This window comes from Watersipora subatra, chromosome 8 (genome assembly GCF_963576615.1).
Source record: "Watersipora subatra chromosome 8, tzWatSuba1.1, whole genome shotgun sequence".
NCBI lineage: Eukaryota > Metazoa > Bryozoa > Gymnolaemata > Cheilostomatida > Watersiporidae > Watersipora > Watersipora subatra.
Window position 1 is genome coordinate 65269040 of NC_088715.1, and position 17147 is coordinate 65286186.

Here is a 17147-nt window from a genome sequence, read left to right on the forward strand (position 1 = left end):
ACAAGTTTGTCCAGTGTATGTTATATATTACACAATGCAGGCTGGTATCACACCACTGCTACACCATTATCAGAAAGGTGATAATATATAAAAAACTGTTATACCAGATAGGAGTTATATGCTATACCATGGTTCATATGTATTCCTAAATCTTCCGCTAAAATGTGTTATTTGGATTGCAGATAATGCCAGGTTTATACATACATTAAATGTAAACAAACTAATAGCTTGTGTACCTATAATATTTTTTTATCCAGAACATAAAACTGGAGTAATGAGGCTGCATATTCATAAAATGTCTCTCATTCTTCTTTATCTAATGATTTGCTAGATGCGTGACTCTGATGTGATTTTCTTACAGCCCTCGAATATGACGCAAAAAGTTCTCGAGTAGACAAACTTGTTTTTAAATATTAAAATACAATAGAACCTTAATTAGACACCAGCTCATGTCAAACATTTAGAAATTGCTGGTCATCTTGTTAACATTATCCGGATAATACCAGTCTAAAGGTTGCTGAATGTAGGAGCATTCAGAGACATGTAAATACCACAGTAAACAGGAGTTGTTTATGAGACTCAACAAGGTACAACATATACAAGTGAAAGAATGCTCTTTACATACCACACCTTCATATCTATTGATACCAATGAGGTCTACAACTGGGGATATTGCTAAGAACTTGTAGAGATCTATGAGTGTGAAGAGATTGAGCAAATAGCCAGGTCTATTAAAAAATATAGCTCTCACTAGTGGAGCTCCAATCTACGCAGGAAGGAAGATCTATTATTGGCAGAACAGAAAGTTTGTGGTGAATATTTTTATGGCCAGCACTGATGAGTTTTTTGGGAACTTGTAGCACTAGCTGTTATGGCCAACACTGATGAGTTTTTGGGGACTTGCTGTACAAGCTGTTACGGCAGACTGTGATGAGTTTTTTTGGGGACTTGTAGTACTAGCTGTTATGGCCAACACTGATGAGTTTTATGGGGACTTGTAGTACTAGCTGTTACGGCCAACAGTGATGAGTTTTATGGGGACTTGTAGTACTAGCTGTTACAGCCAACTGCGATGAGTTTTTTTTTGGGGACTTGTAGTACTAGCTGCTATGGCCAACACTGATGAGTTTTATGGGGACTTGTAGTACTAGCTGTTATAGCCAACTGCGATGAGTTTTTTTTTGGAAACTTGTAGTACTAGCTGTTATGGCCAACACTGATGAGTTTTTTTGGGGACTTGTAGTACTAATTGTAGTACTAGTTGTGGTACTAATTGTGGGAATCACTCACTTGGGTGCTGCCAAAGGCACTGGCACTGTTAATATGCTGTTTTCAAGTTAGAGTTGTCTGCTTATAACCAAAGGCTATGTATCTGATCAATGGAGTATTAATGCCTGAGAGAACTGTGCACAGAACATGACAGTATGATCAGTAGCTTAGCTTCCAAGTTATTTAAAGGATGGGTGGTAGACGATCCCCTCAACCTTTTTGCTGTAGTCGAGCAACTACCTTTACTATTCCTTACCTTTGACTGGGCACTTGTTGAACAGAATGTCTATATTTCGTGTTCCAACGGTGTTACTGATATACGAGACTTGGTAGAGGCCATCCCCACTTGATTCTACACTGCAGGGAACATTCCCTTGGTCTACTTGAACTGTGATCTCTCCCTTTCCCGCTCTTCTAGCATCCACTACAGTACACATATTGACTATAATTTGAACACAAATCAAGAACAGAGAGTAAATCTTGTTTTATTTTGTGCCCGAAGACCGACTATGGAAGAATTTATTATTGTTTCTTAACATCGTTACTCTTATTTTAAATAAATTATTATCTATATTTTATCATTCAATTAATAATGCTTCTATATTAAACTGAGCCTAAGCTGCCAATGAATCGTGGCAAAGCAAGAGAGTCAAAGGAAGAACAACAGCGCTGTCATTTGACTAGTCAAGTCAGGTAGTCTCCAACTCAAGACGTTACGTCTTCAGTATGGTAGGTTGGAATTATGTTGAACAGATAATGTTCACCGTGTGAATAACATACTCGTGTAGTCTGATAAATACAGCAAATATACTCCCTACTATTTAGACAGCCGAGAGAGAACCAGAGCCAAATTTAATTCCAGTTCAATTACTGGCTACTCAACTACCACCAGAAGGCCAATCACCAATCAGTTGATAAGACTCGCTAAGACCTGGGAGCAAATATAAAATGAATCCTTCAAATAAAATTCATTTATAATCATGGTGAATTAATGATATAATATTAGAGAATTTATAATATGATAATATAAAAATAATTAATAACATAATATATAGTAATACAATAACAGAGACGCAATTCAGTTTTATGTAAGACAGACACGATGCTCTGTTTAAGCAAACTTCTAGCTGTTTGATTAAGACTTGGTTGAGTCAAGGAAGGAGACATACAGAGTCATCAGAAATTATGAGACCTCCTATTTTAACAGACGCTTGCTGGTAGCAATGAATTACTGCCTTAATTTTCCTAGAAACCACCACAAACCAGATACAGATGCAGAGTTGTCTGATGATTAATATAGAGCAATAAGCAGAAATTGGCAATTGATTTTTTTCAATGGAAATACGTATGCGACTGACCTTGACAGCCAACAAAAGATGACCTAGTTATTTGTTTATTATCGTGTTCTTAGATAATTAATTCTGTGATACTATTGCAGCATAATTTGACCAACTCTTGTAATAATTGGTGGGCATGGAAAGCGTCGTTCCATTATCCTTATTATAAAATGAGACGAAAAGGCTTTTGCTTTAGTTTTCTGGAACAAGGGGTTATTTCTGCACCTAGAGATGTGCAATATGTGGTAATTAAATGGATTAACATGGCTCCAGCAAGAATGCCAAAGTGAACAAAGTCTTGAGTTATTAGGTGGTCCTATAACTTCTGACAGCACTGAAGTTTTGAAAATTTTTTGACAATATTGTCGCCTGTATTAAACAGAGCTAAAATACAATGACAAATCAACAACAAATACAACAACGCGAACAGTTTATAAAATTTTAGACTTAAATCTTATTTGCTAATTTAACGTAGAATAACAGGAAAAACAAGAAACAATTTTCTTAAGTTAAGAAGTCGATCAAGCCTAGAGTCGTCTTTGTGACTTACCTTTGTGACTTACCTATTTCCAGGACAGATGTTGAGTAATACTGAAAGATATGAGCAGCTCAAGAAACTATTATATATTATTCCTAGGCAGAGGTGAAAAGGTCAAATTAATCAGAACTACTGGAAGTGCGAATGAACTTATTCAGCTATCAATTTCCTAGGAAAGATCGAAAAGCCTACACGATAATAAAGTCATGCTTTTAAATGAAATAATCTTAATCTGACCAAAAGAAGAATTTCAAATCTTAGGTTAACTGCACTAATTTGATTTCAAGGCAGCTGTTGGTAGACTGTTTCCTTTCAGTCTGTTCTTTGTGAGCATACAAGTTGTGAGCATACCATTTGTAAGCATACAAGTTGTGAGCATACCATTTGCGAGCATACCATTTGTGAGTATTCTATTTGTGAGTATGCCATTTGTGAGCATACCATTTGTGAAAATACAAGCTGTGAGCATATCATTTGTGAAAATACAAGCTGTGAGCATACCAATTGTGAGCATTACCAGGTGTGAGCATACCATTTGTGAACATTACCATTTGTGAGCATACCGTTTGTGAGCATTACAATTTGTGAGCATACCGTTTGTGAGCATACAATTTGTGAGCATACCATTTGTGAGGATAGGGCACATAAAATGCTCTATTGTAAACTACATGAATCTATAAATCATACTGTCACATTGTAAAGAATTAAATGCATTAGCCAAAAGCCCAAGCAGTTTTGATGAATAGAAGCGTTAGGCACACAGACACTGAACCAGCAGAACTCAGTAGATATCCTCGGATGGCTAATGATGTTGTCACACAGACACTGAACCAGCAGGACTCAGTAGATATCCTTGGGTGGCTAATGATGTTGTCCGATAACAATTAGTATGCGTGAGATTACATTATGCATGACTTTCCTGTTGTGAAACGCATCTACATATCAAATGTTGGATTGCCTAATTTGACCGGAGTTGTTCTCCCAGAAAATGTTACTCCACTAAGCAAATAACTTCAACAATTTGAACTGAAGCAGCCTGCTCCATGAATTGTATTGAGATCTGGGATCAATTTCAACTTTTTGACAGGCATAATGGCTGCCAAGAAACCAGTAAAAAATCAGTCTAGAAATCTGCTAAAAAATATTTTCAATGAAAGATTTTTGCAATAAGAACTGTTCGTGCACAGGAAGTGCCGAAAGTACAGGAAGTGCATAGAAAGGCTTTAATAGTAATAGTACTGATACATAGACAACAATAAGAACTGTTCGTGCACAGAAAGTGCATAGAAAGGCTTTAATAGTAATAGTACTGATACATAGATACCTATGCACACTCTAAGAGAGCACCATCACTTCCTTACTAGTATAATTATTATTATTATTCCTCAAACCATCTGCGTGAGTGATAAATGGTCAAAGGGGGCACAACTTTGTTATCAGTTAAAACTCCATTGCATTGTCAGTTGAAATGTACATCACATTGTGAGTTTACAAGATCTCCTACGTTACAATGTACGTCTATTATCAAGTACATTCTAATTAAGGAAAAAGTTAAAGCACTCTATAGGAGGTACAATTTAGTCTACTAGCAAAACAAGAATCGCTTAAATATCACTCAGAGGAAGCTTGTCGATCTACAATTTATAAATATTCTATCAGTGGACTACCTCAACCTCTCTCCTTGTCCGTTAACTATATGGGAGATCGGAGGCTAAAAACTGTAAACCTAATCATTACTGTAATAAGAGTCGTGTCCGTTCGTCTGAAGCAATGCTAAGAGCGTTAGAAAGAAATATTGCACTGCACATGAATCAAACCCCGATATACAGATTCCCAGACAAGCGTGCTAACATCTGTGCCACTCAATCATTTTTCCACATTCAAGAATGATTGTGGATATAGTTAGTACCCATGATGATCTCTCACAATTCTCAGGACTAATACTAAACCACTATCTACTAGTAAACTACTACTAAACTAGTTAACTAATGAACAGAAGAGAACAAACCTGTGAATACACTAGGAACTCCACAAGTGAAAATCTCTAAGAGCCCATAAACTTTGACAAGGTTGGGGTCAAAGACATAGACAAGGAATGGGCTGCCGATGATGGGGGTGCGTGCTGTCAGGTGAATCCAGTGATCACCTGCGTAAAGAGACAGGCTAGTCATATGCTACTCTAAAGCAATAACATACAATTGGATATTTGATGCACCAGATTGTTGGATACTGCTGAAGAGTAAGGTAAAAAAAAGGAAAATAAAGGAATAGAGAGGAATGGAGAGGCATAGAGAGGAATAGAGAAGAATAGAGAGGAATAGAAAAGAATAGAGGGGATTAGAGAGGAATAGAAAGGAATAGAGAGGAATAGAAAGGAATAGAGAGGAATAGAGAGGAATAGAAAGGAATAGAGAGGAATAGAAAGGAATAGAGAAGAATAGAGGAGGAATAGAAAGGAATAGAGAGGAATAGAGAGGCATAGAGAGGAATAGAAAAGAATAGAGAGGAATAGAAAAGAATAGAGAAGAATAGAGAGGAATAGAGAAGAATGGAGAGGAATAGAGAAGAATAGAAAGGAATAGAGAGGAATAGAGAGGCATAGAGAGGAATAGAGAGGAATAGAAAGGAATAGAGAGGAATAGAGAGGAATAGAGAGGAATAGAAAGGAATAGAAAGGAATAGAAAGGAATAGAGAAGAATAGAGAGGAATAGAGAAGAATAGAGAAGAATAGAGAGGAATAGAAAGAAATAGAGAGGAATAAAAAGGAAACAAACCAATATGTGTGAAGGTGTAGCTAACAAACATGGCCCCTTTATCCTTCTTCTTCGTCTTATACGGTATCTGACTACCAAACTCATCTGCAACATGCAACAGTTGTCATTGTTAGTGAACACGCTCGTTACGCTGTCGCTTCAGATACTCATTGTGTACTGCTACCAATATGTTAACATGTTTTTAGTTGCTAATCTGACTACACACTCCTTCACACGTGCCCTAAAGCATCGAGACACCAACCAATTATACTAACATTATATTAATTTGTAGGCAACTTCTTGAAGAGTGAGCCTATTTAAGATTTTCTCTGATCACCAAGTGACAAGCAATAGGCTGTTAAAGAGGATCGCTGGGTTTCTAGTGACAGGAAGTCATTGATAGTACCAGTACTAGTAACAGTAAGTCATTGCTAGTACCAATGCTAGTAACAGGAAGTCATTGCTAGTACCAGTACTAGTAACAGGAAATCAATGCTAGCACCAGTACTAGTAACAGGAAGTTATTGCTAGTATCAGGACTAGTAACAGGAAATCAATGCTAGTACCAGTACTAGTAACAGTAAGTCATTGCTAGTACCAATGCTAGTACCAATGCTAGTAACAGGAAGTCATTGCTAGTACCAGTACTAGTAACAGGAAGTCATTGCTAATACCAATACTAGTAACAGGAAGTTATTGCTAGTATCAGTACTAGTAACAGGAAATCAATGCTAGCACCAGTACTAGTTTTGCCAGTGTAAGTGCTGCTGGTCAGACTGCTACTGTAAATATCTGTCAGCCTTCAACATTGTTCTTTATTGTTCTTATTATTGTTTCGCATTTTTGGGTCTCAAAAGTTGCTCCAAAATTATGCTACGATTTCTTGTGATTCCTGGTAAGATATATCAAAGGTGTTCACAGTTAAGTTGCCTAGCTACACAAATACCTACGTAAATTGACCGAAAGATGAAGAAAACTTACCTTGTATTTTCACCTTGACCTTTGATGTTGAAACATCAAAAGACCTCAACTCGCCGACCCTGGCGTACTGAGCTGCTGGAGGCTTGCTGACAATGGCAGCTGGATCAATTTGAGTTGCCGGAGTAACGAGCGATGTTTCTGTGGTTACAGTCTTAGGTTTTTTGAAAATCTGTGAGTAGATGGGCTGGGGTGGTTCAGGAGGAGGGGGAGGAGAAGAGGCGCTCGATACACTTGAGCTAGAACTGGTGATAAGAGGAGGAGGCGCAGGATGATATGCAGGCAGCGGCGGGGTGGCGGATCTTGATCTCGCCGCTGGTGCTGGTGTCACATTCACATACCAGGGGCTGCCTGTATAAGATGAGATTCAGGCATATTCCTAGTAATATCAACACGGGTAGCTCAACTCTTTGATAGGCAACATTTGTCACGGGCGTCAGCATTTTTACAAAACGTTTTCATATATGTCAAAGTATCAGATTAAGTTAAAGAAAGGACTACTCAGAAACAATTACTATTGATTTTAATTATTTTACTTTCAAAATTAAAAAAAAATTGAAAAGCTTTGGAGTTAACAAACAGACTTCGACACATCGTAAACAATGGCGTATCTCGAGGCTAGTACATTGTATGCTGCTCCTTAAGAGCAGTCTAATCGTCTATCTGAATGTTTTAAAGTTTTCCGATCAGGTTGTAAACCACCTTATGGACAAATCTGAAGACAATGAGAAGTATTTAAACCTTAGTGACTTTGAATAAAAGTGTAGTTCTGATGATTATGACTATCAATCTTCTCAGGTACACCTTCACTAAAACCATGGCAACAGCAACAACGAAAGAACTAATTGTTGTTGATGTAATCTAGTCATTATTAGTACCATTTTGTGAAGAATTTCCTTTTACTATGAGTTTATGAAAATCAAAGAAACTGTTTTGGAGTTATGACCAAAATAGGAAACGTAGAACACATCGATAACCTTTATCGAAATTAATTCGCTCACAGGTGGAAAACTCTGAAAACAAATTTGCACCAAGAGGGTTAATAGCAACAAGTCTTAGTTGAGTCGGGGACTCAAACACCCACCCTGAATAGGAAAGCCATTGAACTCGAGCTCCACCTTATATAGACCCAGATCCTTGGGAGTGAATTCAGCGCAGTGCTTGCCCTTGCCTAGTCGGCTAGTCTCCACAGGCACCCGCCCTTCATCCACTATGATGTTCAGGTCCCCAGTGCCAGTGTCAGCCGTGTTCACTTAACAAAACAACGAGTATGTTCTAAAGTAAATACATTGTGGGTCGCATTCCAAAGCATTTATATAGACGATACAAAGCTGACTCAACGAATTTCAAGGGCATAGGACTTACAGACGATAGTGACTGGTTGACCAACTATCCCTTCATCGGGAACCTCTGCAGACGGATCATTGTACACATTGACAGTAAATGGAGACTCCCTTATCTGCTTGTCCGCGAACTTGACCACTAGCTCGTGGTTTCCTAAACAAAAACGAGTGTACCGACCTTACAGATTAGTCTCAGGCAACGATGAGAGTAATGTCTAAAAGAGAGGTTGTGCCAGAGAGAATATCTATGGATATTTAATAATATTGAAATCCCTAGAAAACTCATCCACACCTACCTATAACTTCCGGTCTGTATTCCGCCTCATAAATTCTCTCAGACTTTGACTGTACTCGACACGGAACTTCACCGCCTTTAGAATCTGAAAGTCGTAAAGTTACTGAAGTTATAAGTTACTGCTCTATAATACTAATAAACCAGAACTTGTACATTTCAGTGTATTTTTTATGTTAAGGCAAGCAGGAGATACACACTCCAACGCATACTAACTAGTAGATATACACCTAGAGGAATAATAACTATTAGATATATGCTCAGAGAGATACCAACTATTGGATATATGCTCAGAGAGATACCAACTATTGGATATATGCTCAGAGAGATACCAACTATTGGATATATGCTCAGAGAGATACCAACTATTGGATATATACTCAGAGAGATACCAACTAGTAGATATATGCTCAGAGAGATACCAACTATTGGATATATGGTCAGAGAGATACCAACTATTAGATATATACTCAGAGAGATACCAACTAGTAGATATATGCTCAGAGAGAAACAAACTAACAGATATATGCTCAGAAGGATACCAACTATTGGATATATGCTCAGAGAGATACCAACTAGTAGATGTATGCTCAGAGAGATACCAACTAGTAGATATATGCTCAGAGAGATACCAACTATTAGATATATGCTCAGAGAAATACCAACTATTGGATATATGCTCAGAGAGATACAAACTAACAGATATATGCTCAGAAGGATACCAACTAGTAGATATATGCTCAGAGAGATACCAACTATTAGACAAACACTCAGAGAGATACAAACTAGCAGATATATGCTCAAAAGGTTAGCAACTAGTAGATATATACCTCGAATATAAATCACTAAGAGGTTTCACTATGTTATATTCATGGAAATATTGACAGTTAATAATAAGGTAGTTTCTTCTCATTATATCATGTCAAATGTTCTATACCAAATCAGAGGGGACACAACTCTTCATCTAATAAAACAAAAATCATACTTTGATTTTTCACACTTCAGTTTACAAAAACTTCATGGGAAAACATCTTAAAAGAAGCTCACCGTTTCCTGATAACCACATAACACGCTGTCCCATAATATCCACCAGTTTTAATGTTTTAACCTAGTTTTGAACACTGCCTCAAAGCTAATTTATGAATACATTTACTTGTTATATTATCAACAGCTAAAACTGAGCCGGTAAGAATTTTCTTGAAGCCTCACTCTGCTACAGTCATGGCCATTTGTGGAACTTTATCTGTATAGTCAAGTGAGTTCATATATTTCTGTACACCAGCACCACAAGGTTGTCAAACAGCAACATTCAATGAATTGTGCACAAAGCTTCTTGTTGGATGCCCTAAATACATGTATGTGCATTACATATTTGTGTAACAGTCACGAGTTGTCATCAATTGGGAGTTATCAGCTCTGAATATTAGCAAATTTAGTAAAAGCATGAAAGAGACACGCGATGCTGTCATATTCGAGAGGAAAAACATTTTGTAAGAAATGCATGGCTCCCTTCAACTCACCTTTGATATTCACAGTGACGTCTCCAGTTCCTGCATTTGAAGTTCCTACATCAACTGTGAATTTCGCAAGCTGGTGGATTTTAGCCAGAGAAAGTCCTTGACCTGTGGCACTAACTCGGTTACTGTCAGCTATTTCCACTTTATAGGGTTCATCTAGAAGCAACAGACAGGCTTTGCATAGACAAGGTTTAGACAGGAGTGTCAGGTTACCGGTAAGACCATTCATAGATGCATTGGAACGTCAATAAAACAGCGAGAAGACGACTCCGAGTATGAGAGCAATGCCTTAGAGCAGCGGTCAGCTCATGCAGCCTAGAGGGTAGCATGTTCCGTTACAAGCAGGCAACACACTGAAGCTATGACCTAAAGGTTGTAGCAACAAAATACTGAAGGCCGAGCATGCTTCCCCATCCCAATCACAGAAACCAGGCTACGTATTGCTCTTACCTTTCACATACCACATCTGTATAAAAAACAGGGTGTGAGAGACTTACAGACACTATAGAGAACTTATAGAGAACTTATAGAGAATATGAGACTCCTAAATAGCTGTCTGAATTGCTTGTACAAGTCAATTAGACCAATCAAGGCAGATGTATATACAGTCAAACATGGATAACTCGTCCACGGATAGCTCGAACACATGGTTAATTCGAACATTTCCTTTGGTCCGTTCCCACGTAATGATAAATTGCTATAGATAACTCGAACTCAACACTGTTAATTCGAACTGTTTTTTTGCCCAACGGCTACCGAAACGGTTGTTATCGCTTTAGAAAATCACTTTATTCAAAGCCATAGAGGTAAACTTCATCTTTTCGTAATTCATAAGCGTCGTTATTACCACCATCGGCAAAATATTTTTGTCAATGACTTTTCTAAAAGTTTGGTGAAATTTGATTTATACTGCGATACGATGAATAGCACGGGCTAGCCGGGTCACGCGCGCAAGGATTTTCGCCACGCACATACAAAACAAAAATCGCATGTTGTTTTGTATGTGCGTGGCGAAAATTCTTGATTGCGTGACCCGGCTAGCCCGTGATGAATAGTTTTCCGACGTTGATTCCGTGTTGAATCAACATCGGAATGTTGAATGTTTAAAACGTCTTAAAAAATTTTGTAATTAAACGTATACGTTGTCTGAGCTACAAAAAACTATTCATCGTTTGACCTAAACACAGAATACGTGTGTACATTCAATAAGTATCTATTAAAAAAGCGTGAGTGATATAGAATGTACCGTAAAACCTCGTAAAACTTCTAATTGAACTGCCTCGGAGTGTTGCTCTTAACGAATCCCAGGTAAAGTAAGGTAATCTGCATAAACTTCAAGAAAAAACGGCAAAATTGATCGTGGGTAAAACCCCAAAAGAAAAAAATGTCTTTTCTTTTGAGCATTTCAACAACGATCAAGTTTTGCCAATGTCAATCTGAAAAACGTCCTGGCAATAACATCACCTCAAACAACAAACCAATCTCAAGTGATAGAAAAATCTCCATACTTTTTCATGAAAACGTTTTAAACTTTACATTAGAAGCATTTAATTTGAAACAAGCCATTTGTGCTTTTGATTTATATTATAGTTTGCATATGTACATGTATCTACTAATAAATAAGTAAATATATGGACTTGTGACAGTGCTCTGATAACTTGAACGCTCTGATAATTCGAACACTTTTGCTCGGTCCCTTGAAGTTCGAGTTATCCATGTTTGACTGTAATATAAATAATATAATGCAACTGTAATGGTGTATTACATACACATAGATACCTATATATATATGTCTATATATGCACACACATATATATATATAACCAAGACGGTTGTATAGAATATATACAACTGTTTATTATGTTGCTCAGTAGCTATAGTATTAGCAGTGTAGCTACTACTGTAGCTACTAAACTTGTAAAAAGGTAATGTTGTCAGTCATTGCAAGGAGAACAATGTCTCTGTTCACTAGGAAAGTGTAGAGTCAAACCTCGAATTACAAATGATATGGAATGTTTGACACACGCAGAAAATTTTTAGCAAATTCTAGTCTTGACGTACAAAGTAATTTATAACATACGACATCTGGAGTTTATCAAAACAACCTTTCTATAAATAAATACAAGAAAACGGATAGAAATAAGACACAAAAATAATAAACATAAAATAAATTAATTTAAATTTTATTTGTTGCAAGTTAGAGTAAATTACCCACACTAATCTATCTCTTAGTCTACCAATGGACTCAGCATCCCTGAAGGAGACTTCTGTCTCTTAGAGAAAGAATATAAACCTCTTTAATGAGTGTTACTATATTTAGTTTTTACATATAATTTAGGGACTAAATTTATTATTTTACATAATCTTATATAGTGCCAAATGTAAATACTTCAAGTATTATCATTGTTTATGAAGCTATAGAATGGATTAAACAAAAAGATGTGTTATTATAGAATTGTTTGTTTCAGCGTATGACAGTTTGACATACTTATAAATATAAAAAAAGAGCAACTTTGCATATTGAAGTCTGCCTTATCTTAAAGGCAAACCCTTATCTTAAATACTTAGCTTAAAGGTTGACTTGCAATAAAATTCACATTACAGTTACATGTATTTGCTATAAAAAGATTCACCATATCTTACTCTGTTGAGTTGTACGTGCAAAATATGTGGAAATGTGATTACAAGCTCTTAAAAGCTCAAAAACGAACAGTTAATCATCACCATCACGAAAATGCCAAAGATAGGAATTAATTTCCAAAATGGCTCAAATGGGACGTAGTTGAACACGATGGCTTCTGTTTACACTTTCATGCAACCTCCTCATTCGTCGAAATATTTTCCCAAATATACTTCGCGCATTCAATAAAACTATGATTATTGTCCTTATGCGTCTGTTTCATCATCATTGTAATGCTGTCACTTTGAGCACTGATATCTCAGAACCTACCGTAAAAATTTATTTAATTTTATAACCTTAGCTCGAAGGAGTGCATATCATCCTCTGATAAACATGATGAGCCTGTTGGTCACTTGGGATAGTCGAAAAATACTGCAAAAATTGTTCACACTATTTGGCAGGAAGTTTGGATCACACGATCAGATTATAACTAGATGATTAGACCAGGCTGAAACGAAACTGTAAAGTAGCGAGCATCTATATTTGATTCGGGTTTTCCGTTAGAACCCAAAGTGTTTGTCATAAACTAGTGCTACAAAACTTTTTATATTGAGCCTTTTTTGGCCTTTAATTTCACATGATAACATCACGTGTCAAAACAATAACCAAAATGTTTGAGAACGTCATCGAAATAAAGAGATTGCAAACTACGGCGTTTTTTGTGATTGCTGTGATTAACTGTTCGTTTTTTAGCTTTTAAGAGCTTGTAATCACATTTCCACTTATTTTGCACCTACAACACAGCAAAGTAAAACATGGTGAACCTTTTGATACCAAATAACTGTAATGTGAATTTCGTTGCAAGTAAACCTTTAAAATTACACTAAGCTAAATTATGAAGACTAACTGAGAGTTGTGAACTCTTGCGAGAACCCATAACTCCAAAACTAACTACTTGTGTAATTAGTTTAAGATGAACTTGCACCAAATTTTAGTTGATTCTATCAGAAAGTATCCGTATTTTTCTATCATTCGCAAATGTTTTTGATGGTTGAGGTGATCCGACTTCCAAGATACTTTAAGACTAAGATCAGCAGAGCTTATCGCAGTTAAAAATGCTCAGGTCAAGCAAAAGTGCGATTATGGCATCTATAGTTGCCAAGAGACCGACAGAATAGAGACACGTAACCCTGTGAATTGAACACAGAAGCTGATGTCAGCTAACGTAATGACAGCAACTAGTGGCATCAATTTGCACTTTTTTTTTTGACATTTTAATAATGATCAAGTTTTGTCGATTTTAATCTTAAATTCTCCTGGCAGTCAGATCAGCTCAAAGACCAAAAACAATCGAAAATGATAGAAAAATACTGATACTTTCTGATAAAATCAACTGAAATTTGGTGTAAATTCATTGTTAACAAAACAATGTGGATTAATAAACAAAACAATGTAGATTAATAAGCATTGCTGAAATATCAATAGGCAGACATAAAATACCATCAAACTGATAAAAGGAGCCAAGTAGTCGGCGAATGCAGCAAGAGTGAAAAGAATGGGTCAATTGGACAGCACAAACCTCTCACATCCTTTCCTCCAAACATCGGCCTGATCAGGTGTACCCCGGGTCCAGTTGGGACAAACTTCAAGCTGTACGCATTTTCACCTTATAAATAGAGAAAAAGTTGAGAGCTAATACAGCTCCTAGTCCTAGCGTTAGGAGAAAAATGCTTCAGAGCTCAAAATACTACAGCTTCTAGTCCTAAACTGAGAGTTACTACAGCCCCTAGTCCTAAGTTGAGAGTTACTACGGCTCCTAGTCCTGAGTTGAGAGTTACTACAGCTTCTAGTCTTAAGTTGAGAGCTACTACAGTTCCTAGTCCTAAATTGAGAGTTACTACAGCTCCTAGTCCTAAGTTGAGAGTTACTACAGCTCCTAGTTCTAAGTTGACAGTTACTACAGCTCCTAGTCCTAAGTTGAGAGTTACTACAGCTCCTAGTCCTAAGTTGGAAGTTACTACAGCCCCTAGTCCTAAGTTGAGAGTTACTACAGCTCCTAGTCCTAAGTTGAGAGTTACTACAGCTCCTAGTCCTAAGTTGAGAGTTACTACAGCTCCTACTCCTAAGTTGAAAGTTACTACAGCTCCTAGTCCTAAGTTGAGAGTTACTATAGCTCCTAGTCCTAAGTTGAGAGTTACTACAGCTCCTAGTCCTAAGTTGAGAGTTACTACAGCCCCTAGTCCTAAGTTGAGAGTTGCTACAGCTCCTAGTCCTAAGTTGACAGTTACTATAGCTCCTAGTCCTAAGTTGAGAGTTACTACAGCTCCTAGTCCTAAGTTGGGAGTTACTACAGCTCCTAGTCCTAAGTTGACAGTTACTATAGCTCCTAGTCCTAAGTTGACAGTTACTACAGCTCCTTGTCCTGTGTTGTGAGTTACTACAGCCCCTAGTCCTAAGTTGAGAGTTACTACAGCTCCTAGTCCTGAGTTGACAGTTACTACAGCTCCTAGTCCTGGGTTGTGAGTTACTACAGCCCCTAGTCCTAAGTTGAGAGTTACTACAGCTCCTATTCCTAAGTTGACAGTTACTACAGCTCCTAGTCCTGGGTTGTGAGTTACTACAGCTCCTAGTCCTAAGTTGGAAGTTACTACAGCCCCTAGTCCTAAGTTGAGAGTTACTACAGCTCCTATTCTTAAGTTGACAGTTACTACAGTTCCTAGTCCTAAATTGAGAGTTACTACAGCTCCTAGTCCTAAGTTGAGAGTTACTATAGCTCCTAGTCCTAAGTTGAGAGTTACTACAGCTCCTAGTCCTAAGTTGAGAGTTACTACAGCCCCTAGTCCTAAGTTGAGAGTTGCTACAGCTCCTATTCCTAAGTTGAGAGTTACTACAGCTCCTAGTCCTAAGTTGAGAGTTACTATAGCTCCTAGTCCTAAGTTGAGAGTTACTACAGCTCCTAGTCCTAAGTTGAGAGTTACTACAGCCCCTAGCCCTAAGTTGAGAGTTGCTACAGCTCCTAGTCCTAAGTTGACAGTTACTATAGCTCCTAGTCCTAAGTTGAGAGTTACTACAGCTCCTAGTCCTAAGTTGGGAGTTACTACAGCTCCTAGTCCTAAGTTGAGAGTTACTACAGCTCCTAGTCCTAAGTTGACAGTTACTACAGCTCCTAGTCCTGGGTTGTGAGTTACTACAGCTCCTAGTCCTAAGTTGAGATTACTACAGCTCCTAGTCCTGAGTTGACAGTTACTACAGCTCCTAGTCCTGGGTTGTGAGTTACTACAGCTCCTAGTCCTAAGTTGGGAGTTACTACAGCTCCTAGTCCTAAGTTGAGAGTTACTACAGCCCCTAGTCCTAAGTTGAGAGTTACTACAGCTCCTATTCCTAAGTTGACAGTTACTACAGCTCCTAGTCCTGGGTTGTGAGTTACTACAGCTCCTAGTCCTAAGTTGACAGTTACTACAGCTCCTAGTCCTAAGTTGACAGTTACTATAGCTCCTAGTCCTAAGTTGACAGTTACTACAGCTCCTAGTCCTGGGTTGTGAGTTACTACAGCCCTTGTCCTAAGTTGAGAGTTACTACAGCTCCTAGTCCTGAGTTGACAGTTACTACAGCTCCTAGTCCTGGGTTGTGAGTTACTACAGCTCCTAGTCCTAAGTTGAGAGTTACTACAGCTCCTATTCCTAAGTTGGCAGTTACTACAGCTCCTAGTCCTGGGTTGTGAGTTACTACAGCTCCTAGTCTTAAGTTGAGAGTTACTACAGCTCCTAGTCCTGAGTTGACAGTTACTACAGCTCCTAGTCCTGGGTTGTGAGTTACTACAGCTCCTAGTCCTAAGTTGAGAGTTACTACAGCTCCTATTCCTAAGTTGACAGTTACTACAGCTCCTAGTCCTAAGTTGAGAGTTACTACAGCCCCTAGTCCTAAGTTGAGAGTTACTACAGCTCCTAGTCCTAAGTTGGGAGTTACTACAGCTCCTAGTCCTAAGTTGAGAGTTACTATAGCTCCTAGTCCTAAGTTGAGAGTTACTACAGCTCCTAGTCCTAAGTTGGAAGTTACTACAGCTCCTAGTCCTAAGTTGAGAGTTACTACAGCTCCTATTCCTAAGTTGAGAGTTACTACAGCTCCTAGTCCTAAGTTGAGAGTTACTACAGCTCCTATTCCTAAGTTGACAGTTACTACAGCTCCTAGTCCTGGGTTGAGAGTTACTACAGCTCCTAGTCCTAAGTTGACAGTTACTACAGCTCCTAGTCCTGGGTTGGGAGTTACTACAGCTCCTATTCCTAAGTTGAGAGCTACTACAGCTCCTAGTCCTAAGTTGAGAGTTACTACAGCTCCTAGTCCTAAGTTGGGAGTTACTACAGCCCCTAGTCCTAAGTTGAGAGTTACTACAGCTCCTAGTCCTAAGTTGAGAGTTACTACAGCTCCTAGTCCTAAGTTGACAGTTACTATAGCTCCTAGTCCTAAGTTGACAGTTACTATAGCTCCTAGTCCTAAGTTGA

At 38.0% G+C, this 17147-nt stretch overlaps 1 protein-coding gene across 1 annotated transcript in view; it reads right to left on the reverse strand.

Annotated features, from left to right (window-relative positions):
- LOC137401375 (filamin-B-like) overlaps window positions 1–17147 on the reverse strand; it is a 65131-nt gene that overhangs the window by 22200 nt on the left and 25784 nt on the right. The window contains exons 13-21 of the mRNA XM_068087693.1: window positions 14228–14314; window positions 10032–10184; window positions 8516–8599; window positions 8242–8373; window positions 7961–8128; window positions 6880–7227; window positions 5920–6003; window positions 5153–5290; window positions 1526–1693 (exon numbers count right to left, since the gene is read on the reverse strand). Of these exons, the coding sequence (XP_067943794.1) occupies window positions 1526–1693; window positions 5153–5290; window positions 5920–6003; window positions 6880–7227; window positions 7961–8128; window positions 8242–8373; window positions 8516–8599; window positions 10032–10184; window positions 14228–14314 (1362 nt within the window). The remainder of the gene's footprint in view (window positions 1–1525; window positions 1694–5152; window positions 5291–5919; window positions 6004–6879; window positions 7228–7960; window positions 8129–8241; window positions 8374–8515; window positions 8600–10031; window positions 10185–14227; window positions 14315–17147) is intronic.